General features: G+C 39.2%; 1 protein-coding gene across 1 annotated transcript in view; it reads right to left on the minus strand.

Moving 5' to 3' along the window:
• The window catches only part of LOC141017353 (uncharacterized), an 86,764-nt gene that overhangs the window by 45,964 nt on the left and 13,736 nt on the right, over positions 1 to 27,064 (minus strand). Inside the window, exons 2-6 of the mRNA XM_073492034.1 lie at positions 18,862 to 18,948; positions 17,468 to 17,545; positions 17,182 to 17,184; positions 15,737 to 15,976; positions 7,953 to 9,269 (exon numbers count right to left, since the gene is read on the minus strand). Coding sequence (XP_073348135.1) covers positions 7,953 to 9,269; positions 15,737 to 15,976; positions 17,182 to 17,184; positions 17,468 to 17,545; positions 18,862 to 18,948 — 1,725 coding nt within the window. The remainder of the gene's footprint in view (positions 1 to 7,952; positions 9,270 to 15,736; positions 15,977 to 17,181; positions 17,185 to 17,467; positions 17,546 to 18,861; positions 18,949 to 27,064) is intronic.

Below are 27,064 nucleotides of genomic sequence, written 5' to 3' on the forward strand. Positions count from 1 at the left end.
ACACTATGGGGTACAAGGAAGACAAAAGAAGTTGAAAAGTGGGTGAACAAAATAACAAATCATATATTTAGAATAAGCAGCTGAAGGTTCAAATTAAATCTGACACTCTTGCAGCTTTCTGTAAGGCAAAAATCACAGAGGTCACTGTCAGTCCTCCGTATGAAGGTCACAGATTGCTGAACATCAGCTGGAGATGGAGGAAACAGAGAGTGAGGAAGCTTCAGCTGGTTGCCCATGGCACTGGGCAGAGAGAGAGAGAGGGAGAGAGAGAGAGAGGGAGAGGGAGAGAGCAGTGAGGGGGATTGAGGGTCGGAAGTGTAGGGAGGGGAGGAAGAGAAGGAGGGGAGGAGGATCTTGTCAGAGCGTTTCTATTTTTACTCTTCGACCTCACTGACTGTCACACCCAGTCCACCCCTTCTCTATCTTTCCATCCCTCAGTCACAGAGTCTCTTTGTTTCCACGGCAACCACCTCCTATGTCTCCCTGACAACGCCCCCCCCTCCTCACAACCAACACCCTACAGCCCCCCGCACCCCCAATCGCCAATGCAGTGATTATGACGGTGCCGCAGCAACACAGGGAGTCTGGGCAGGAGAAAGGGAAGACGTGACATGGATGAAGGAGAAAGAAAGGGCAAAGAGAAAGAGGATGGAGGGAGAAAGATGGGAGGGACGGAGAGGGAGAAGGAAAGGGCAAAGGCAAAGGCAAAGAGAGGTATAAGGGGGTAGACAGAGGGACTGAGGAAGACAGAGGAAGGGAGACAGAGGAACCAGGAATAGATAAAGATTAGAGATGAGGAAGGGCAACAGATGAAGGTAATATTGACGGAGGAAGGAAGAAAGGATAAAGGAAAACACGGGGGGGTTAAGTAAATACAGAGAGGCAAAGAGTCAACTAGACAGATGAGCAGAAGTACAGATAAAGACAGAGACTGGGGTTAAAGGAGCAAGACAAGGAGGACAAGAAGAAAAAATAAATTCCAGAAACTCTCTGCGAACCCACTTCTACAATTGAATCTGGTCTGTCTGTCTCTCTGTGGACTAAAACATTAGAGGTGAAGTTGACCTACTGTTGCCAAAATCAAGAAAACATCAATTATAACAATTACTTCAAACTTAAAGAGAAGATTGGCAGCTCCTCTGCCAGCCTATTGCAATATATGTTGCGTGTCAATGAGTCAGATTTGGCAGGAAGACTGGAGGAAGGAAGAATAATTTTCAGGCGTTCTGGCAACAGCAGATGTGAAGGAGTTTAAGGCCAAAATTCACTACAAATACGCATTAGAGAAAACAGACAAATTCAAAGATAAGAAAAGGAGTACAGATTCAGATGTCAGTCTTTAACCAGGTCATCAAGGTGTTCTAAATGAGATTCTGTATTTGACATGGGTTATTGTTGGGCTCACTCAAGACAAACAGACTCTAAAATATGATTTCATTAATCCATCATACCCTGGCACTGATGGATACTCCTATACAAATCTGCCATGTCAGATGTCATGATTGCACCTCAAAGGAACAAATCATCCAAAATTTAAAAAAAAATGTATTCAACCTATATCAGTTAAAATTCAGTTACCACCAACAAAAGGGGTTTGTACAGATCCATCTCTACAGCTGACTATAAAACAGTGTTGTTTTTAGTGCAAGACTATCTACTGACTGATCTTTCCATGTCGTCTCATGTCCTCTGGGTTTGTTTTTCTGACATTAAAGCTAAAGAATCCAATGCTGCTTGGTAGTTGTCATCATATTTGTCACTCCCAAACCTCTGACAGAACATTACCACACCGTACTGTAGAAAAGACTGTCCCTAACAGCATTACAACACAATGATAAGGTACAGTAGCTTCGACAAAAATACAACTGGATTATTAAAACAAATTGCTCAAATCTAGTTTCATGTTGGGCCAAACAATGCCCCATAGTTGTTATATAACCACCCAACCATAATATTCACTGTGAGGGATTATCTGCTGAAAGCAAATTTGAAGTGTTTTTTTTAGATTATTTTCAAAGTGAACTGAAGTGAATGGAAACAAATAAAGTCCAACTGACAAATCGATTGGCCGATATTAACGGCTGATACTGCCCCAATACACATATATCCGTATCGGTAACAGTATCTGCTGTACGAAATGTAATGATATGAAAACATTTTTTCAGACATAATAATGTAGATAAAGATACTTGGTGTGATTTATAAAAATTGTGCTGATGCCATTTTGGACAATAAAATTTACTGTTAAACTGTCGAATATCTTTGTAACACATGTTTGATAACAACATATTAGGCATCATTTAAAAAAAAACTGTATATCGGCCAACATATCCACATATTAATTTTTTACTCCCTAATATCTACCCCACAAATTGAGTATCAATGGCCAATGGCTGCTTAAAAAACATTTACAAGTGCAATATAGGCAATATAGGGCAACTGAATTTTGAGGGCAGTACAGATTTTGATACTTGGAATGTTTAAGAAAGTCAGATAATAAAGCATCTTTTTAAAAAGACATCAGTTTGCTCTACATAAACATGTAACATTAACCAACAACTTCTGCAACTGTGACACTTTTTTCTAAATTATCTCTAGTTTAGCATCTCTATAATGAAACATCCTTTTACTTACGGGCCAACATATCAATAACATACCTGCAATAAGCTACTATGAGCCGATATATCGGCCAGGTCAATTTATCAGTCTTGATCTATAGTCTACTATTTGATTAGTTGGTCAAAGCAAACCTAAGCAACAACAGCTCTGATAATCAATGGTCATTCATCAAACAACAATGCCAACAATGTCCTACTTCCAGCTGCTTAAATGTGAGATTTAGCTGCTTTTTCTTATTTTTTATCACTGTTAATTAAATATCTCCGGGTTTTGGACTGTTTTCAGACAAAACAAACAACATGAAGACATTATCTTGGGTTCTGGGAAACTCACTCAGTGAAACTCACAATAGAACACAAAGCCTCACTGGATCAAACTCAAAAAGATATACAATTATCTATTACGTTGCATTATATCATAACATACTACTAATATTTATTTGCGCCTTGGTGAATACTGGACTCAGATGGTAAAATTCCTAATGCAGTAGCCAGTCTGCCTAAAGCTGCTCGGAGATGTGTCATTGCCACCAGAAGCCATTTGTCTGTGATGAGCTTCAGCTGCAGGAGTTTGTGGTCAGAGCTGCAGTCCTCCCAGCAGACACCTGGTGGAGTTGACGAGCAGGGCTGAGAGTCAACAACGCCCCAATGGTTTATATCACACTGCAACATGATGATCTATCTGCACTGTTAGACTGCCAACCACAACACACACAGGTCTCCAGTGACTATGTTAATTTATAGTATTCACTTTGATTCAGTCTTGCTGGCTTTCTGTCAAGGACAAAAGCAGGTCACTGCATCTGTGTGCATGCGTGTGTGTGTGTGTGTGTGTGTGTTTAGATTTCAAATTTCACCCACTAGCAAAAGGTGGTAACTGCTTTTCTTTGCCTTTCTCTGTCTCCCTCACACACATGAACTTAGTATGTTTCGTGGCTGAATGATGACCACCTGACAGCCTGCATACGTACACATCAACATAAATAAGCTTCTACATATATATAGATACAGAGAACACATCACACAGGGTAAAAGGTGAGGGCTCTTGCCTTATGTAAGAGTGAAAAAGGCCCAGCCATCAATATTGTATTTGAGAGAAGATAGGGTAGAACACAGGTTTATAAATAGAAACAGACAGGATGAAGACAGAAGAAACAAATAGACACAGATAGAATAATGGAGTGACACAGCATTGTGTGTGTCACCATGTCTAACAAACCTTAAATCCAAGGAACCAGTCAGCTGTCAGTAACTCTAATAGACTACATTTTCTGAGTCCCAATCTCAATGGACTACAAAAGCACTACACCAGATCTTACATGTGAACTCACATGCAATGCTACAAAGCTTAGACTTACATTTTCAAAATAAAATATTAAGCTGGGTTGGTAAGACTGTAGAAACCAGCAAGAGCAAGCAAATGTCCAATTTCCTGATGCGGGCCAAATGAGACGATTGGATGGGCTTGTTAGAGGCCTGAGACAACAACAGATACTGGATTATTTCTTTTATTTGTCAGAGCCTTTGATTTATATATTGCTGTCAGGATTTTAAAGAGATTTTCTGCCAATATAACAAAAATGCTTCTAGAATAATTTACCAACTGTAGTTTTAAATCTCTATGTTAACATCTCATAAGTGATGAAATAGTTTTTTAAAGGTTGTGCCACACATCTGCAACAGATTCAAAATGTCATAGAAAAATGGAATGATGTGTTCAATGTTTGCGGCATATTTGCGATGAACAGAAGAACAGGGTAGATATCATTGACACTGACAGTTTTAATGATATCTCTAATTTGTACTGGAGGAGTGCTTCTTTTCGAGAAATAAAAAACTGTAATGATCGCATTCTTGTCTTAATATCCTACATTTTTCAAATCCCATGAAGCTTGTTGACTGGATAAACACAGTAAACAAACCTGGATGAAGCTTCGCTCTGCAGCAGAGACAGCCTTTCAACAAACACAAAGGCCTAGACTTAAAGCTACGAGATGAATGAAGAGTGGCACATTCTATCTAGCGATTCACAGTGATTCCTACATACTGAGACGGATGAGATAGACTGCCCTTTTTGACAGCTCTGCCATTGGGACATTGTGCTCATTTGTTGAGTATACAATCTCTCACATGACCGCTAAACTGAGAATAGTCTAACAACAATTCATGGTAAAAACAACTCAGTAACACCATGGCAATGATTCCATTCATTACTAATTTCATTCAGGTGCAGCTTTCACTGGCTGGAAGGTAACAAGGTGATAAAATGGCAACAGGCTACCTTGACTATTTCTGACTGATTGAGAATATTAACCCAAAGCAGACATTTTCACTATAGCAGGTGGAAATGTAACACATTTAAATAATAACAACACAGTAATAATGATGGCTCCAATATATTAAATGTCCCGAGTAACAATGACACTGAAACTGGCTCACTTAAAAAGAAGGGAGCAACCATTATTGTTATTAATTCCACCCGCACTTTTCCTGCTTTGACAAAACTGTGAAAGCATGAAAAGCGTTTCACAACCCTGGAGATTTTCCAGATCTAAGATGCCAAAATTTGTACAAATCCACAATAGATGCCACTATAAAAAAATTAATTTGTTCCAAAATGACAAATGCTTATTGCCCCCTGATCGCCACGTCAGTATACCTGAAGTTACATCAGGTGCCTCGAGCCCAGGATACATCTCTAATGTAAACAGATTTGCCCTACTGAGACAGGTTAGAGATAAACCTACAGTTGGGATGCAGTTTGTATTAAAATAAGCTAGTATGATGATTTATGCTATGCTATATTAAGGAAAAATCTAATTAAGACACCATGTATTTAAAGCTTAGTCCATTTTACTCTATTCTTTATAAGCAAATCCTTCACTCACTTATTTGTCCAAACCGACCATGACTGTGCAGATAAATGAAAGAACTGTTCACCACACAGCCACAGTAAAACCATTGTGGGGTCTTTTCGATCCCTAACAAAGTGAAAAATGCAGACTGGATAAAGAGAAACGTGTCTTACCTTTTGTTCAAGGTCACAAGATTGTGGCATTATGAAACAGAAAAAAAGGGAAGGGGAGAGAAAGAAAAGATGTTCAGTAGGTCACAATCAACTTCAGTGCACTAAACAAAGTTCTCCAACATCAACCCTAACAATATGTCAGCGTTAGAACTTTTATCACAGTAATCAATCATGAACGTGCTTCAAAACTCCAGTAAGAGCTTGTGGAAGTTACAGGACATTTTAGAGATTTGTCATTATTACAGCTAAAAGGTCCAGTGTGATCGAAAATACTGTATAAATGAATGAGATTATGTCAGAAGTAAGGCCTACAGTATCAGAATTTCTGAGGCTAGAGCTACAGAGTCAGATTCAATTAACTGATCAAGAGCTGTTAACACACATTTCACACATAATGTCAAGTACTGGGTCAGACTTCAGTAGTGAGAAGGGGCTGAGGAGAAGCATAGAGAGAATCACACTGAAAAATAAAGCTTCATTCAGCAGACTGTGGGATGCAGCCAGAGACAAAGTGCTCAGGAAACCCAGCGTTATCAGGAGGAGGAAGCATTAGACTGAGGTCATATCAGGGTTTTCCCCAGTGTATAAGAGGTCAGGCAGGCCAAAAGGGCAGCTGGCTTTGGCACTACATGGTTGTCACACTCATGGGGGTGGTCAAATCTATCTGTCAAAGTTATGTCAGACACATAACTTTTTTTAGACTTGCACAATGTCAAGGGTCTGCAGTTCTGTCATTCTGTTGTAGTGACTGGGGAAACCCTGATATTTGAAGGTGATCTTATTTATCATTTAGGATAACATACCAGACAAACAGATTTTAAAATGGACTGGGATTTTAACGGAAACAAGAATAGACTTTTTAAACCTACAAACTGCAGTGGGTCTTTGAATTGCACAAAGTGACAAATGGCTAAAAATCAATCTGTAACTCTTTGAGCTTGAGGGTTTATTCTGGACCTTGAAAAAACACCCTGTGACCACATAAGGTGCTCCTGTACAATCTATTGCAATCAAATACAATGTTTTGCAGATTTGCCAGGTCATACTTAGTGATGTTGTTGTACTAGAGTGCATTAAAGTAAAATAAATAAAGTAAAACCTATAGCAAAGCTGCTGTATTGAATTGCAAAAGGTTGCACAAGTGTACCTAATAAAGTGGCCACCGAGTGCAGTAGTTTAACAAAAAAAACAACAACAAATTGGCAGAGGAAGATATCTAGTACAGGGATCTTGAGTTGTAACTGTTACTCTTGTCTAATGGGTTCAGTCACTGTATATTTAATACAGCATTAATCATCTTGTTACAATGTAATGATATGCTGGGAAACCTTTGGTCCTGGCATTCATATGGATGCCAGTTGACACACACCACCCACCCCAACAACACTGCAGACCCCCTAATGGCAAAAGCAAACCCCTACAGCAGTGGTCCCCCCAGCAGGACAATGCTCCCTGCCACACTGCATAAACTGCTCAGGAATGGTCTGAGGAACGTGACAAACTGCCAATATTTGGGTAGGTGGTGCATGTCAAGTGGCATCTACTTGAGTACCAGGACCCAAGGCTTCCCAACCGAACATTGCCTTGTAACAAGATCATCAATGTTATTCGCTTCATCTGTTATTCCTTTAAATTTTGTGGCTGATCAGTGTAAATTATAAAGCTAAATGGCATGCAAGGACCCAGGTTATGTTTGTGTTACTACAGACAGAAAGGAGATAGTGGAAGATTACACAGGAAGCTGACAATCAGATGAAACATTAGACAGTGGAGCAGGCATAGATAGTAGCTATCAGCAGCAGGTCAAGTAATAAAGCTGTTATGATCATGGTAACAGATACACAGAGGCAGGGAGAGGGAAATCAAGTCAGGCAACTTATCACGGTACCTTTGCAGTTTTGCTAATTGGGCCTGACCAGCACTGTACATTTGTCTCTCATACTCATCCCAACAGTTGGGTAGAGTGTTAAACACAAATGTTTCTCTGGTATTTATTTTTTTAAAGATCAGACTATATTTCTTGAGGATTTCTCAAATGGTAATGAAGAGCTGATTTGTGTGTAGATGTATTGTAGGTATAAATATCTTAAAAACTGATTAGACATTAGACTTCTACGTTTATCTGTTGGGCCCTGGTTAACACAAAAACAGAGAGAAAAGGATCAAGAAGACCTGGTGCTCAATCGACAGACAAGAGCCATGCATACAGGACTACAAATAGTAGCTACTTCCTGCTATCTTAACCTACAATCAATGTGTAGAAATTAGCCCCATGTTATTCATAATCTTCCCTGTAGTTCACCAACCTTCCAGTGGGGGGAGCTGTGACGACGAGGACTCCTGGTGCTCTGAGTGTGCAGGGAGAGAGGGAGGGGCTGCGGGGGTGATGGAGGGAAGGGGGGTGACTGTAGCTTGGCTAACAGGCGGGGCTACACTTTTAGGGGGAGTGACTTGTGGTGATGTGGGACTGACTTCATTCTTACAGGGAGGAGCTGAGGAACTAAGGGGCGTGGCTGAGGGGATAGTGGGCACAGTAGCAGTGGTTCCTGTGAAGGCTATAGAGGACATGAGTGTAGCTGAGGGGACGAAAGGCTTGGCATCAACGTTGAGGGCTGATCCAACTGCAAATGTTGGAGGGTGAGTGACTGTGGCAGCTAAGGGTGATGGGTTGGTGGACAAAGCAGAATTAGGAGGAAGGTCTGGAGTGCTCTTGAAGGGGTTGAATACAGAACTGGCTTGTGAGGCAGGGATGATGGTTTCTGTAGGGGTGGACTTTGTCAGGGCAGAAGTAGCAAGGGAGGGGGTGTTGGTGATAGGGGTGGTGGTCTGTGAGTCAGGAGTGGAGCCTGGAGGGGTCTGGAGGACTGAATCCAGGAAAGAGAAGGTCTGGGAGACTGGGCTCAGATTGTCCCCTGTCATCAATGCTAGACTACCGCTAACATCCCCTGCTACACTAGTCTTGCAGGCAGGACTGGTTGCTGAGCTAGAGTTAGGTTCAGGTTTGCATGTTGAAACTTTCTCTACGTTTGCTTTTGGGCCATCTTTAGCAGACATAGGGAAATCGTCTACACACATCGGTTCGTAGGAGCGTGGAGATGAATCTGTTACAAGACTAGCATGGGAACGGTTGGTGAAACTTGTGGGTATCTGTTCAGGGGCAGAGGGCAAAACAGGGCTAGGGCTGGAATATGGAGCTTTGGAGTCAGAGGGGCCAGATTCGGTCATTGTAATGCCGGTAAGAGCGACTGTAGAGATGGGCAGTTGGGGCGCTCCCCACTCCTCCGGAAGTCTTGCCCTACCCTTAGTCTTCTTGCCTTTCACTCTACCCCCTCCTCCACTCTCTCTGATCTCCCACTCCCAGTTCTCCTCCTCATCCTCGTCCTCCTCCGCCTCTTGTCCACCCTTATCCAGCACCCCATGCTTGTCTGATTGGCTGATGTTATTCTCCTGGCTATCCAAGAAGTCGTAGGCCTCCTCGTTGCCCTTCCTCTTCTTCTTCTTCCGTCTCTGCTGCTGCTTTCCAGCCTCGACCCCCAGCCCCACTCTCTCAGGGCTGAGTGATTCGGAGTTGGAGGAACTGGGACTGCTGTCGTCCATTGAGCCGCTGGGAGAGAGGATGGCAGCTGCCGAGGGGGGGGAGGGTTTTATAAGAGGAGGAACCAATCACATACTGTGTCAGAGAATCACCTGCCAAAAAGCCATCAGATTGTGGTTACCATAGGTGGTTTTCACAGCTTCATGTCTAAATTGTTTACTGTTTAAAAAAGAAAATGATTATAATGACTGGTCTCATCAAAACTGTAAGGTCCATACCAGTTGAAGTGATGTTTTTAAGGGGAAGCTGTAGTAGCTATCACAGAATTAGTGTCTTCTTAGACAAAGTCAGACAAACTCATGGATACCATTTTTAAAATTATTTTGCATGTAGTTTGATGGTATGTTGAATGGATTAATGTTAGAACAATAGTTGGGATTAGGGTAGCTGTGACTAAACCACTCCAGTGAACATGTCAGTGTTTGTAAAGAGTCAGGATGACTTACATATAAGTTTGCACATATAATGGTTGTTGAATGGTTGCGATTACCCTATTTTCATAGGGGAACTTTAAAAAGACTTAACAAACCAATGTCTGTTCATACGTTTTGTGTAGTTCTACTGCATGTTTATAAAAAAAAGTTTCATAACTTAGCTCAAAAGAGGTGAGCCTGCCCACTACTCATCCCTGCTTAAGGCCTGTGGCTCAAGGGCACATTAGCATGAAGCAAAAACATTGTCAGCACATCGGACAAAGACCAAACTCAGAACTCAAGGTACAGAAAGATGGTTTCAGTCTTTTTAGGTTGTTCATGTCATGCTGTTGTATGTTTTTCAAATGTTCATTTTCTGAGTTTTAATTAGTTATCAGATATGCTTGACAGCTGAGCCATGCTCACCAGTGTTGGGGGTAACGAGTAACTTTTGTAACACGTTACAGTAATATATTTCCTTTAGCGGTAACGGAATAATATAACGCGTTACTAATATTATTTCAGTAATAAATTACTACAGTTATGTCATGTAACACATTACAATCGGCGTTACTGATCGAAGTGAAGCGTAGAAGAGCCCATCCACACTCCGCATGATCATATTAATATAGACTATGCATTTGTTTAATATATATGAGCCTATAAGTTCTTTGTTAAGTCTCTGTGTGACTGAAATGAGCCATATTTCGTAGCCCAATGATGAAGCCTAATCCTCCTAGAAGGTATTGGTCTACATTTATTCCTATCTCATAATATATCTGACTTTGATCCTTTGTCTGCCTGCTCATCTCTGTATCCAAGGCAATTCATTTATTTAATAAGATCTAGGCTATTTAATTATTCTAAAGAGGTTATTTGGGCATTTTGTTGAACGTAACTAAAAAGTGATATATTACTCTACGCAGACAGTAATACTGTAATGTAATACATTACTATAAAATGAAGGTAACTAGTAATATGTAGTATATTGCATTTCTAATGTAACATTTGCCCAACACTGCTGCTCACCATTGAGCAGGCAGGTGTATGGGTGGGAACTTGATATTGCAGCTCCACAGCTAAATCACTACTGTGCAGACTCTGCTTTCGAATGACGTCACCAGCACAATATGACAGTGATCGTAACTGGGACATTTTGGATTAATTTTTTAACAGTGGGAGCAAGTGAAGAGATGTCGCCCAGCTTTATATGGCAATGGTTTTGACAAAGACGATGTGGCCATTGTAAGTAAGAAAATGTGCGCAATGATAGATTGGTGGAGTACTCTTTAAAAGGAAGCTACTTCGATTCCATAGAAGATAATTAATTGAGCAAAGGGGAAACTACCAGAGCAGGTACTTTTGTTTTGCTTCCAGAGATTAAAAAAAGTCTCCTACAAGTTTGTCTGACTTTGGTTTTAATTCAAGTAATGATTTCAATAATTCAAAGACAAGCCCATTACGTGACTACCTAGAGCCCTTACGTAAAATATACTACAGAATGTCGCTTATACTCAAGGATGAAAGATAATCTTTGCTAGTGTCATTGTGGAACTTGGAGGAAGAGAGGCATTTTCATTACTTTCATTGTAGTGCACACTGAGACCTGATGAGATAAAGTGGCGTCACCAAGCCTAATCTGGTGCTATGGTAGTAGACATAACGATAAAAGTTCTGCATTTAGCAATGTTTTTATTTTAGATATATACAATGTTGCAACATGTGTTAGCACTGCACTTGGATGATGCATTTACGGGTGCATCTCCAAAAGTATTTGAATATCATAGAAATTCATCAAAATTAAAACAAAAAAAGACTTGAAATCTTGAATCTAGAATATATGAAAGTTTCACTTTTTGAATTAAATTACAGGAAAAAAATGAACTTCTCCATGATATTCAAATTTTTTTAGATTCACATGTAAATAAACAAATACGCAATGACTCTTGCCTTGGTCTTTGCACTGTTGCATATGCTGCTTTTTCCAGCCATAGTAACCATAGTCCGACTGCTTTTAAGCTCCTTTGACACAACCTTTTCAACTTTTCACAAAATATGTTGTATGTGATGGTGCCTGCTTTTATAAATACATTCAACTGTACTTACCTGTTACAGATTTTCTGTGGTTCTACAAAGACTTCATTTGATTGAGTGGGCATGATCAATTTATATTAAGACAGATATTTACAGGTGCTGTTTAATAGCAACATAATGGTTCAGCACTGGGCATTGGGTGAAAAGAATTTGCTCTGATTGATCTGCTTGGCTGTGTCTCATCTCTGCCAGGCTGAGTTACATTTACATGTGATATAAAACAGTGGTTTTATTCAAAGTTCCCAAATTGTTGGATAAAGCTGATTGTTCCTGGAGGTCTACTGTGCATCTACATTTTTTATCTTTAAAAGAGGCCTAACACTGTTTTAAGACCCTGGCTTTTGGTCATTACAGGGTCAATCTATATTAATTCCAATGAATATGGTATAGTTGAAATCTGGTCCTATCATGTAAATTCTCAGCTGCATGGAGTCACAAATGGACATAAAATAGCACTTTTCAGTCAAAGAAATAACTTGTGTGATTCTCTCTTTCTTTTACACATAATTATCATCATCATCATCATCATCATCATCGTCATCATCATCAACAACATCATCATCATCCAGGCGGGCAGACCAGGTCTCGTATAGGAAGCAGGCACACACAACATAGAAAAACAAACACTGGTAACAAGGTAAATGAATCAGTCTAAGATGCATGATTAAAACTAAATGTATGCATGTCTGAACAATGATGATAATAAATGGGTCATTGTCACACATGCAGAAACACTGAAATGATCATAGGGCACATCAAACAATATGGACGTGGAATGTGTTGCAATATCACAAAACAATAACAAACTGTGCACATGCAAGCTTTGACAAACAACAAAACAAATTCAGTTTGCAATGAAATGATCCCCTCATTTGTCTGTCCCCACTATGCTGTCTTGTTTGGGGCTGAAGACATCACAGTTGGGAATGACTTTTTCCTGTGAAGCCAAAAGTCTCAATTATTTCTGATAAGCTCAGAGCAAACGAGGCACAGAAAGATGAACAGATAAATACAAACAGACAGACAGAGGGTAAGAGCGTATAAATAAAACTGTCTAACCAACACACCCCTTTCATTCTGCTCATCATGTCCTGTTCCTGTTTAAATTATCATTCCTCCCATCTCCTCTTTTCCTCTCAATCTGTCTACATCCCTAGACAATGATGTGAATCCAGTAAAAGGTGCATTCCTCTCTAAATCTGGCACCTTTCCCTGTATTTCTAAATTAATCGCAGTTGCTTTCCCCCCCCCTTCACCTCAGAAGCATCCCCAGCTATAAACAGCTTGAGGAGGAGATGAGGCCAGGGCTTTATCATCTATATTTAATGTGATAAGGTATTTAATGGGAGTACATCTTAATCTTGAGTCTGGCATAGGCCAAGAGAAATGTTAATGTTAGAGTGGTGGCTGCCTCAAACACATTGCTTATGCAAAAGTGTGGTGTGTGAGAGTGAGAATCTGAAATTTTGTGCTAAGGGGTTCAAACTCACTGGCACCTGTACAGACAGATGAATGTGTGTGAAGAGGACTTCCAGAACAGGCAACACAGACAGAGCGGCAGGCTAGTTGGGTAATGTGCTGTCAGTATCCTGCAGAAGTCATGTAGCTCTAGAAAACCTTGTTTTCCCATGCTGTAAGCATTACACATTAATTTAGGTTTAATATAGGATTTGTGGTAGAAGCGGAAAGACATAAATTGGAACAGGAATGAACTACTCATACTTAAGTGCCTTAACAAGGGCAATTGTGACACTAAGAGAAATAAGACAGCGATTAAAATAGCTACGTTTTACTCGAGAATAATGTTGCCATTAGCATTAGCCATTCACATGAGATTGCTCATATGATGTGCAAAATAACAAAGGATTTCAATATCAGCAGCATTGCTTTACTTTTGGGATGAGTGTAACAGGTTTTTTTAAAAGGGAAGTCTGGTATTGTGCATGCTGTCATGACTTGCTGGGGGACTGGCTGAGGAAAAAAATTCAGAAGTCATCACTTAAAGGGTAACTCCACAAGTTTTATACATTTAATTGTGTTTGCAGGTCTTGGGGAGTACTACTGCATATGTGAAAAAGCAGTATAAAACCTTTTGTGGCTCCAGAGGAAGCTTCATGTAAAAAAAAAATGGTCCAGTACTTTGCACCATATAAAATCAGGGGCCCTGACAGATATGTGGACCTAATAGCTATGTTAGGCTAAATAGGAGGTAGCCTTCCATAGATGATCATTTCACATGCTTTACTTTAGTGAGTTGTGCAGTTTAAGGCACAAGAACAACATTTCATGCTGATCTACGCAAGATCTTAGTCATTTTGGTTTGCTTGTGAGTAAGCAAAAACCTGTTTGTACATGAAAGAATTCACTAATATAGACAGCTTGTAGTGGTGTCAGGCCATAGGTTGCATATTTTACAAGAAAAAATAACAAATAAGTAAGATTTGCAATAACAAAATCAAAGATTGGGTTTAGAAGCTTACATTTTAGCTTACATTTAATTATTCATTGTTTTAATCTAAATTATGTAACAGGATTGGCCCATTCACATAATGTCCACAGATATTCTGCGTGGCGGAGTGGTTAGCCCAAGAACGACTTTCAAAATAGCAGCACATGGTTACATCACTACAGTCTCTTCCCTGGAAATCTAATGGGTAGTAGGTGGTTATTTTTATGGTCAAATAAATACAATTTTTATTCTAAAGACTAAGTGAAATGTGTGACAGCCATCACAACACCCATTAATGGCTTCTATTGTTGTGTAGCAAATTATTTCTGGTAACAGACAATCTTTTCTCAATTCATCCCTGGTTTCTACAGGAAGTCTGTTGAAATGTCCTTAAGTGTACTGTCATCTGTGTCACTGATGCATCATATCTCTTTTTAATAGCGACTGAACTAGACTAGTAACTGTTGCATAACAACCAGCCTGTACTGCTAGCTGGCTTTAAGCTAGTGGGGCTATCTTTAGTACATCAACAAAACAGAAAAGAGATGAGAAAAAAATCAAACCCTGAATAAGAGCGGTGGCTGTTTAAGATGAACTCAGATGCTGAGTCATTTTTAAAGTTCAGTTTAGGGCTTTGGGGTCCTGTTGTTAAATCTTTAGTTGTTTCCCTTTTCACTCACATGAAGCTTTTCTGTTAGGAGGACTAATGGTCTGACTGAATGTAAAATTATGTTCACATGATGAAATATTTTTTGCAGCACTGTCTCTATTACAGAATCTTGTTATCGTATTCTCATGTGGGTTGGTGTTTTTGTTGCTCAGCAAGCACAAATTCAGCAAATGCATCAACTGTTATTCACTCAAACAGCTATAGTGTTGATTATTATAAGCATTAACAACTGATGATAAAAGGTAAGTAGAAATTTCACGGGGAGCAGTGAGTGGCCTACATGCTGCTTTCTTCTCATCGGACTCCAGTGACTCCTTAAGACACAAAACTATGGGTTGTCCTGTGTTTGTTATTGAAAAGGGTCATCGCAAAGTCCCATCCGTCTGTTGATCCAGTTTATCAGTAGATAAAGAGAGCAGCATGCACAGAGCATACAGCCATGAAGCAGCCAGTGAGCTGCTGCTGCTCCATCTACAGTGAAAACAACTAGAAAAGGCTGCCCTCTGCTGCTGAAAGCATGTCCTGTGGGATCAGGTTGTACGCCTCAGTCACCACCCACCCCAGCTGGTCTACTACAGAAACCTGTACCAACTCTTTGGTAGGCTAGTACAGTGGGCTATAAATAAGATTAGGATATCATTTTAGATTTGAATACATTCAAGAAATGACCAGGATTTTGATTTTTCAGTATTGTCAGAGTGTCGGGTGAGCTAAATCATCAAGAAATCCTCTAGAGAGGGTTATGAAACCTAAAACCACACTATATATATCCTTACTTCCTACTCTCTCCTCATTCTCCTGACTGACTCCACCCTCCCCTACTGCCCCCAGTATACAGTGAAACATGCAACCAACCCTATTTCTAATACCTGTAGAATGATCCAAAGAGTGGATTCCTGGGCCACCAGAAGAAAACATATCACTGGTTTTAAATGGACTGCTTCCACTGGTGTTACTGGCGGTTTTGTTTTCCATGCCAAACAAGCCTGAACTCTTCTGAGTGTCCATAGCTGACACAACCCCAGTCTGGCCCACAGTGGAGCTCATACTGGTCTGGAATGGCGGCATGCTGGACCCCACGGTCCCTCCCATCCCAGACTGAGAGAAGCCTGATGGAGACACAGAACATAGAGATACATCACCAACATTTATATATAATGTATTAGGTATATGCAATACGATTTTAAACATTAATAATTGATACGTATTGTTATTGATACATTTGAGCAAAAGTTCAGCACATGAACATGCTACAAATAGTGGCTTAAAGGTGTATTTTTATAAGAAATGGCCAGAACTTCGGGGGAGTCACCACTGGTCTTCACAGTCTGTTGATAATGTTAGTTAAAAAAAAAACTGTCCCTCAACAATTTGTTGCATCTGGGGATATATATATATATATATATTTATTTTTCTTTCTTCTTTTATAGCTATTTGCTGGAAACAAGTCAAAACACTCTTAAATTGTACCTTTTAATGTGGTTTTTTTTTGCATCTTAAAAACTCCTACCGGCCTAGCTTAGCCTGTAAGCAGTGGCTAGCTAACATAACACATGGAATTCCTAGGAGAAGTGGCAGCTAGTAGTAAGGATAATCCTAACTGAGACTACACACAAAGTTAGCACTGAACTAGTAAGGTAACTAAGTAACGTTAGCATACACTGTATGGAAATCCTGCTCTGTGCCTGCAAAACTACCCTCATTCTGGATAACTCCAAACTCGAAACTCTAAAGGCTCGCCAAACTCATCACTGTAGCATTGATCATAGAGCCCGACAAAGTTTCACACAATTCAATTAACAGCCATAAACATACAACTATGAGATGTTTCACCTTAAAGCAAGTGTTTTTTTCTCACCAGGTCATGTGCAAAACGTTCCCTCTAGTCCACTGCACCACATAAAATGCATAAGTCTGACCAGACCATCCTGAGCTTATAGCTCATTCTGCACTCTTAGCTAACCAGAAGGTATTCTTCTTGAGATAATGAACATTTTCCACCCATTACTTTTGTGATTTGTGCAGTTTAAGGAACAAAACAACATTTTTCATGTTTCTCTCTTCATGAGCACACAGTCATTATGGTTTGGTTTCTGCCCTCTCTCTACCTTCATCATTTACCATATCCTGTGTCCTACTCAATGACTCAAGGAAATTTTCAATTGCAAAGAAATGATTGATTTTCCATAGATTTTCCATATTGTTATATATATTGATGTCAGAAAATCGTTCTTTATCACAGCCTTACAAAAATACCAAACAGGTGAGGGTATATGGTATGCACTGTTGATATATTCATTTTTGCACAAAACACCAGCTTGTCACTAGATAATGAACTGTTTTAGAAGCACATGGACAAGAAAACCAAACATCTCCAGCTAAATAACAAAAAAAACCATTTCATATAGCCAGAGCCAAATTCAAATCATGACCACACCATTTCAAATTAACCTTTGAGCCAAATTTCAGCCAAATGAATTCTTAATTGTTACACATTCAGTTTCTCCAGATACAAACAGAGAGGTGGGATAATATAACCCCCTTTCAGAGTTTGTAGTCAGAGGTTAAAAGGACAAGGTAGGTGAAAAAGTAAAGTGGACCTAGAAATGAGTCAGGCACGCTGCTGTCCTTTGTCTTGTTCAGGCTCCACTGATCTGCCCTTCCACCCATCGTAGGACCTGAGGGAGAGAGAAAGAGAGTAAAAGACGGAGGGAAGAGTGACCAAGGGAGGAAAAATTGGAGAATCAGAGAGGATAGACAGCCAGATAGGGAGAGAGTAAAATGAGAGGAAGGAGAGACAAAAAGAGGTGAACGATGAGGAGAGATGAGGAGCAGAATGAAATGAACCCATGGGACAAAACATGAAAAGAAATAGGCAAAGCAAATGTTATACTTTGGAAACATTCAACAGGACCTTAATGTTTACATATGTAAAGTTGTAAAGTAACACATTTTCTGATATTATGACATGTTACAGTACGGATACCACAGGTGCTCATAACAAAATGGATGATGCTGTTGAGTTTCAGGGTCATGTTATACATGCTATTCATGCTATTATTTTGCACAGTGGCTCGCTGTCTTCAATAGATATCATTAATGTTTTGCTTGGTAACGCCTGTGTTTCTCCACTATAACAAGTCAAAAGACAACAAGTCTAGTGAGCAGATTTTTGCATAGCAACAAAGAGAAAACGCAATGAAGGCTTATGGAAAAACAACTTTTGAATTAATGTTGATGGTGACAAGCATTTGAGGAGTATGTAAGAGAATCTATTTTTATTTTACCTATTTACCTATTTTTCATACCCAAATGTAAATGTAGACTACTTTAATAGTTTCACAAAGGTGTGAGGCTAGTACGAAAAAATATATTTTAAGCTTTTAATATTCATTAAACCCAGGAAAGTGTCATGAAATGTAAGTATAATAACACTTTATTATAACTATCATCAATAAATGGTAAATTTATAGATTATTATTAATTCAACTTTTGTCAAAAGTTATTTTATTGTTGACTAACAAAAAAATGCTTTATAAATAATTTATTAAGCAGTTGTAACTTTATAATAGCTAATAATTGCTAAATGAATGGTTTATAATGCATTTCATTGTTTGTTACCAGTCAGCTGTATCCCTGTTATTGTTGTTATTATTGATAAATTATGAAATAATGTATTAATTAATACCTTAATCAACATTAACACCGTAGTTAATTATTTGACACATTAATTGACTGTTATTTATTGATTATTATTACATTAACTAATATTAATTAATGTACCCCTATTGCATAGTGTTACCAGTTTAATTAACTATATACTTACCATTTATTAACAATGGTTATTATAAAGCGTTACCATAAGTATTATTTTGGGATTGATCTACAGAGGGCCAAATAGCAAAAAAAAAGAAAAGATGACTCAAACTTCTGTGCAAACTACACTAAAGTGGAAAGCCGTCTGATGTGTAACTGGCTCTCCCTCCATCCTCACCAGACATGTAGTCAGAGCTGAAGGCAGGCTGTCCTGGCGGGTCTTGGCGTCCCCCTGATGACATCATTGATGACATCATCCCTGGACCTAAAGGAGATTAAGGGCATTATGACCATTATCGCAAGTCAACAAACAGAAACATCACAGACTTGCTCATTATTCTGGCATAATAAGCATCTTTCCTGCATAAAACATTTATAGATTCCTGTTAATGTAATTTTACACTTCAGATCAAATTTCCAGTATCCAAAAAGGAGATATATTTTTAATATTGTATGATGTGCTGTAAGCTTTTCATTGCCAACATTACTCACAATAAAACATTTTCAGTTGTGTCATATATTATATATTTAAAAATATATAATATTAACTATTCAAGATGGAAACAGGCCTGGATTGAAACCAGGCTTGGGTTGAATGACCTACATGTTCTTGATAAACACATGCATCCAGCAGGTTTCCTTTTAAAACTCTCCACGTAGTGAGATGGACTGAAAGCTGTGTGTCACTCTGCTCTGTCAGCTGTTTAACCATCAAACAGGTCTCGCTTCCCAAAACCAGCCTCTCCACCCTGCGACTGTGTGTGTGTGTGTCGTGTTGTGTACATCTTTTGACAGTGAAGGGGCATGTCAGCAACACAACGCTGAAGGGACTATCACCATGGTTACGCAAGAAGATGATGACAGCATGTGCGGTTCCCAAGGCAACGCTTGGTGTTGGCGGACGTGTCTTAAAGGATCGGTGCATGTGCACCACCAGCTGAGGCACACATACCAAGACAAGCATAACAACACTCACGCACTCACATACACTATGGACACATACTATGAATAACATGTTATTCAACATCACTATTAGTGGTAGGGCAAGTGCTGCTGTACAAAAGAAACCAAAAGGACAAACAAAGAGAAGATTTACACTGCTGATTCCATTAAATCCCATGAAGCAGCAGAGATATGAAAATACATAGATATGTTATACAAAGCCATCTTTATGTTAAAAACATCATAGAATTCAACGAACACCTGTCAACAAAGGTAACTAAATGAAACAGTATGACCTTCACAGATGTGCTGTTAATTGAGATTGTGCAAGTGGTGTTATAGTGTGCACCTCCATACCATCAGTGTTGGAAGAAGCACTGACATCCTTTAACATCCTAAGTGTATACTGTACCTCCGGTCTTGAGAGACCCAACGTATGCACTAGTTAAAGGGGCTCTCTGTAACTTCTGTGTTGTTCTGGAGGCTGGTTGTTAGTTTATGTAGCGGACTTCATTCTAAACAACTGTTACCCGTGCTGAGATGCACTGAGACGAGGCACTCGAGAATGTGCATAAAGTCATATCCTTTGGAATGTGATGGAAAATCCGACCCGAGTATACTTTTAGTATTGTTAATATATATCTCAGTTTTTACCAATTATCAATTATTATAGCTGTTATTATTGTTGTGGCATCTGAATGTTCAAAACTGTCGATTGTCTAATGTTTTCTACAAGACATTTACAGTACAGGGTTTACAGAGCTATGTAACTGTTACATTATGAATTAAAACAGACAGTCTTGCATAGCCAGACCTACCTCCACAGTGCTGTGCCAGTACTGAAGAAATGTCTGGCTGCACCTATTATCATTCTGGTATGAAGAATAAAAACACTCTGGCTTGTTTGTATTGCTTTAAACTGATCACAATTGTCTTGGGTGCCACTAAACCCAGTATGCTGTGATAGTGCACCTGCAACATAGGGTCAGGGAGAACTTATTTTGCACAGGGGGAGACGAGTCCTGGCATTGAAATGGCTACATCCCTGCAAAAGAATGCAGCCGCTAGCTTGCATAGGTTTGTCCCGTTTGAGACTAAGACTAGGGATTTTAAAAATGATAACATGCAGCTAACGCAAGGGAGGAGAATGTCGAATGCTGTATTAGTTGGCCAAAAACAACTGTCCACATCTGGTGAGTCAGACAGTAAGTCCAACAGTACCTAATAATAATTTTGACAAAATAGATTTGTAATTGCTACGCTGACTAATGTTTGTTTGGTAAATGTCATTGCAAGCATCTGAACATACGAGTAATATAGTACAATATGTGTGTAAACACTGCATTTATAATTAAATAGTGGGTCCATTATTTTATTTGTTCTGAGGTTTTTATATCATTCTGTAGATTCTCAGTAGTGTTCCTTATGTATTCAAATCTGAAAACTTGTAGAAGAAGCAACAACATAATGTAACAATACTCCATTACAAGTACACATCTGTATTAGGTTATTAGTATCGTTGATAAACGTTGTTAAAAACATTAGTAACACTGCATTAAAAAAATGTATATAAAATGGAAATAATCACAGTACAAATTGTTCTAAGTACAGTATTATATGGACTTGCATTTCTATAGCACTTTTCCAGTCTGCTGACTGCTAACCATGCAAGGTGCCAAATGCTCATCAGGAGCAATGTAGGGATCAGTATCTTGCTCAAGGACACTTGGACATGCAGCTGGGGGAGCCAGGGATTTGAACCACTGACCTTCCGATTACTAGATGACCCGTTCTACCTTCTGAGCTACAGCCGCCCAATGTGATCATTGTTTCTTTCCCATGCATTAGCCTGCTGCAGCATGGCATCTTTGATAAATAATAAAGTGTGTATCTGTATCTGAAAGACAGACCGTGTGGCCAACAACACAGAGTAGCTACAGATAAAGACATATCATGTGACTCCTAAAAACACACTGTTATAAAAGAGATGCTGTTCGTTACACTCAAACTGAAAATCTGTTTTCTATCAAAAGCATTCAGGGGATATGAGGACTCATATTTTGGCACAGGGCCAATATCAGTATAATGGTGGATATCATGAATAATTAACAAGTGTGCATTAACTGTGAGTCTACACACACTGGATCCAGTGTGAGTGTGTTTGTGAGTGTGAGTGTTTCTTTATGGCCGTATCTATTTTTGGTCTATAAAGGTAAGACATCCGTGAATTGCTGAGTTTACATTCAGCTGAAACACACACATGCGCGTGCGCGCGCGCACACACACACACACACGTACACACACACACACACACACACACACAAATAACTGCAGAGTCATTGTAGACAAACGCCACAGGATTCTTTTCTCTGTCTAGTGTTCCTCCTCGTGGATCTCTCTCTGAGTCATGTCTGTTTTCCCAAAACATTGCCACTCTTCACATAAATCACTTTGGATTCCTTGTTTTGCTTTCTCTACTTCCATGCAAGATGGAAAACAGTATCTAAAAGAGCCATAAAAGAACATTACAGTCATATTATTTATTTTCATGAAAATCTTCAAGATTATTATTTTAAAGGTGCCACAATCTGTTTGAACATTACTGCTGTAATACGTCATTAAGTTTGGTCAGTTAGCATTACAATACACAAATATTGTACGCCTCGACTGCCTCCCCCCCATGTTCCATTTTACATACACTATGGAGTTAAAATTCCCATCTACAATATTTCATATTTTCATTGAAGGAAAGAAAACAAATGATGGCACAGAGGAAGAAGCCGAACACAAAGCACCCTCGTCTTTGTAACAGAGCACAGCAAGGTGAGCCCAACAATTCATTGTTTTTAGGTCTTTATTGCAATCTTAAATAGAGCTGTGATTTTTTTTTTAGTTTACATTATTAAAGGGCTTCTATGTAACAATTTGTAGCAATTTACAACAATTTTTTTCATTGTCTCATTGGAGCAGATTGTAATGTGACATGAAAAATGTCTCTCACAGTTGCCTATACAAGCTGCTGGACTGTGGATTCCTTTTTGAGGACTTGGGTCAGATTTTCCTTCCTAGTTCAAAGGATAGTGACTTTATGTACGTTCTCCAGTGCCTCTTCTCTGTGCCTGTCCCTGCTCTGATAACAGAGAGCTACAGTAGCTGATGGTAGTTTAGAAACTAACATAAGCTAGCGACCAGCTTCTAGCACAACACAGAAGTTCCACAGTGCCCCTTAAATGTCTTAACAGACTGTTTAAGGTTACTGTTACGGCTTTTTTCATATGATATTTGTGAATAAATCATTTTTGTGCTGAAACTCCTGCATCCTATGCTAAAACAGTGTAATAGCAGCCAGTACAACAAGTAACTAGATTAGAGTCATTAAGTCAACAATGTAACTCAGTAGCCTAACGTCATTCACACAGCAGTGTCTGTCTAAAGTTGCTTGCATTAGCTAACATTAGCAAGGGGGGGATTAATTATAATTGATTATACGTGTAACTTTTAGTTTGTAAGCCAAAGATTTTGCTGTGTCCTCTTTGAAAAGTGACACAGTCTGGTTCTTGGTGAGAGTGGGGAGTCTTTTCACTGTTCAGTCATGGTTAGCTGTTAGGCTGTTAGGCTAACTGTCTTGATACATACCTTATATACATATATATATATATATATATATATATATATATATATATATATATATATGTATGTATATGTATGTATATATACTGTACATATGGGCAAAAGTGGCACATAGTCTCACTGTAAATGAATGAATGAGCTGGACTCTGGATGCATGAGCAGCTTTAAATGTAAAAAGTTTCCCCATTACTTTTATCTCTTGTAGTCTTTTTTTCTCTCAGACATCCCCATTAACAGACAAACACTCACATACACATACAGTATGTGCGTGCAGGAACAGTCTGAACCCAGACAGTACTCTGAGGACAGCAGCCAGTATCAAGCCTCAAGGTCAAACACCTTTTTTTCAAACATGCTTTTTATGGAATTTCTGCATCACTGGACTGGAAGCTCTTAGAAACACAGCTTGGAGAAACAAGTCAAAGACACAAGTAGGGAACCACCACAAAAATAGCTTTCATTGCGTAGTTTGAAGAAATACAGTTTGACGGGCTCATCACTGTGCTGGACACGGGTTAAGGTTGCAGGGTAGGGTTGTACCATCCTACTGACAAGTATTCACTTGATTGTTGTCCAGTAAATATTTAGAACGCATCACACTGTTGCACTAGGTGACAGGTTATTTCATTACCATGGACACACACACACACACACACACACACACACACACACACACACACACACACACACACACACACACACACACACACACACACACACACACACACACAGTCATTTAGTTTCCCTCAATCTCACATTCATTGTCCTGCCCCAAATATTCATTAGAGCACGAAATGTGGATTAATCTCTAAATGAAAATAGTCCCTAACAAATACATCACATCCTCCTGTTAGAGGAAATTACTGAGCTTTTTTCAAAGATGACACCATATTTGTGAGCCATTTTTAAAGTCAAAAAGTATTGAAAGACAGACTAACATTGTAGGTTTTGGTTTTATGGGATTCGTTGACATTAAAAGGAATATAGAATATTCTTGCCCAACCTTATATAATGGCAACTATTGGGGCTGAGTATAGAAGAAATAATTTCAGTACAGGGAGTTGAGAAGTAAATGTAAGCAAGTTTACAAGGGAACCTATAAAGGTTAATTTATGCCTGCTTCATGTATGAAAATAGGTACGCCCATATCAAACAATGTGACCATGACTGCCCAAACACTTCCATGTGTTCTTTACATTGCCATGGACATTAAAGGAACTTGGGGCAGGATTTGTGAAAAAATAAACGTGCATTTTAAGTTTTTTAATGCTAATGAGTGATGAAGCGTTCAAAACCAAAAAGAATGAGCCCACCCATGTATCTCTCCATTGCCTTGAACAGGCTGTGTGCTGCATAATGTACTGCAATTCAGTGTCCGAATTTCCCTCGCAGTCCTGCGGACGTGACGTCAAATGGCGCTGAATGCGCGTCCTTGGATACGGGAAGAAGACAAGTGCGGTGGACCCAAACTAGTGTTTGGGTAGTAATGGATTCTGCTACAGCCAGCAAACGACCCACCACCACACAAAGTCCACTAAAGAGTCATACTAAGAAGAAAACAAAGGTTTTATCAGCCGCATGTCGTGAGTTGAAACGAAATTACGACCAAAGCTGGGCTGGCACCCGAATAAACATCGGATATGGTTCGACTCATGGAGGCAGCTTCAACTTGAATTGGGTCTGAAAACAGATGCTGACATGGCTCATTTCCTAGTAACCAGGTAAGAAAACATTACAGGTCATGTTTAGAGCTTGATTTGAAAATCATATGAGATCACCGAGGACGCGGAGTGACCTAACGTGCAAAGTAGCGTTAGCTGCAAACATGTAACTTAGTCCACCGCTGTGTAACACTGAATAGTTACAGACTGCGCATTTTCCACGGTCCTTTAGTCTGAAACCGAATGTACCTGTTGAAAAGAGGCTAAAGGGGAGGCAGCATTAAACTAAGTCATGATATGTGGTCTTCTGTTCGTCAATTTTTCATATCTGTCTCTCAAACGTGCTCAGAATGAAATGGAAATACTTAATTGTTGCAATTTACCTTTAAGGATGCTAACATAGCCTACGGCTCATCTATTTCTTCACAGAGTTCAGAGTGCAGGACTGTCTGCTGTGCAGGGCCTCTAAAGGGATTGGAGGCTGAAGTGCACTTGGCGATGATGGACCATATACTGTAGGGGTACCCTGACTGAACCCAGCTGCACTTAAGCTCACAGCAAGAGTACATGCTTTATGTTTTGCAATAAATCTTATTATTTATTATTATTATTATTTTTTATCATTTTATTCATGACTACCATTATTAGAAGTTTGTCATCGGTGAATGCCTGTAAAACAGCAAAGCATTTTTATTTTTCATTTTTTACCTCTTCTGTCTTTGTTTCCTGGATGTTTAGACATTTTCCCTTAACATACGTTAAAAAAACATGATGATCCCATCTTTCTCCTTGACCTGTCCCTGTCCCCTCCCCCCACGTTCATGCGGCTAATATTTGTGTGCGTATATTGCAAATGCTAAGGTTTCTCTCTGTCTTCTCTCTAAGTCAAGGACAGGGGAGGTTAGTGTCAAACTACAGCATCCTTTCCTCAGTCACAGCTGTCACTATCTCTGGAGAGAGACAAGCACTTAGAGTGAAGGAAACAGGGGAGGGGTGAGAAGAAGGAACAGATAAGGAGGGGGAGAAAAGAGGGACAGACAATGAATAAGGGCAGTAAATGGAAGCAATATTTTTTAATTAAAGGACCTTCTTTATGCAACGTATTTCAAACATTATTATTGTCATATTTTTCATTTGATATTGGTGGAACTGGTGTAAATAAATACTATCGGAGTGGCGATGACTGTTAGCCTCATTGGTTTATACTGAAGATGTACATCTTAAAAAAACGGGTCACAAACAGTTTCAGTTTTATTACAGTTTCATTTTTAAAAAACAGCTGGTCACTGTAGATTTAGTAAGTGTCACAGGAAGACATTTTGAGAATTATTTTTAGCGGCGGATTAATCCATACTTTCTGCCCCAGTAGTATTTGGGGCAGCAGGATGGTGTATGTGGAAATGAGTCAAAATAAACTCCATTGTGTTAGGTCATGCTGATGAAGGGACGAGTCACCCAGGGAAACAGTGTGGCTCACTGATGTGTATTTAATAGTTTTGGACAGCAAAGAGGAAATAATATACTACATATGGGGCTTTGATACACAGAGTCAAATCTTTGTTTGGTCTTTTAATGTGCTTGGATGACACAGAGAAAAACAAAGAATATCAGCAGTATTCATGTTCGGTCATGCCAACATTTAAAATGGCATTTACATTTCACAGAAAATCAATTGTTGCAAGTTAGTAAGCTCTTGTGACCATAATGTTGACAGACGAACCCCACCATTCTCACCTAGCTTGTAATTACTGTAGCTTGTTAGCTTATGTAGAAATCTTGAATATTCAATATCCCAGACCAAACTCTTCAGCAGAGAAAGTGTTCAAAATGATCCAAGAAACAAAGAGCTTGTTAGCTACAGTAATTCGCCAGGGATATTGATATGGATTTTTCAGAGTCGATACAAATACCAATTATTAATAATAAAGGAGGCCTTAAACTGATATATATTTGGAAACGATATGCATTTGCAGTAAAAATTAAAGTCTTAGTTTCAAAATTTAGAATAACCAGTGATGGAATGTATGTTGGTATAACTTACTCAGGTACTGTACTTCAATTTTGAGATACTTTACTAAAGTATTTCCATTTTCTGCTACTTCATACCTCCATTCCTCTGCATTTATTTCATGAATTTAGTTACTTTGC

This window comes from Pagrus major, chromosome 21 (assembly GCF_040436345.1).
Source record: "Pagrus major chromosome 21, Pma_NU_1.0".
Taxonomy (NCBI): Eukaryota; Metazoa; Chordata; class Actinopteri; order Spariformes; family Sparidae; genus Pagrus; species Pagrus major.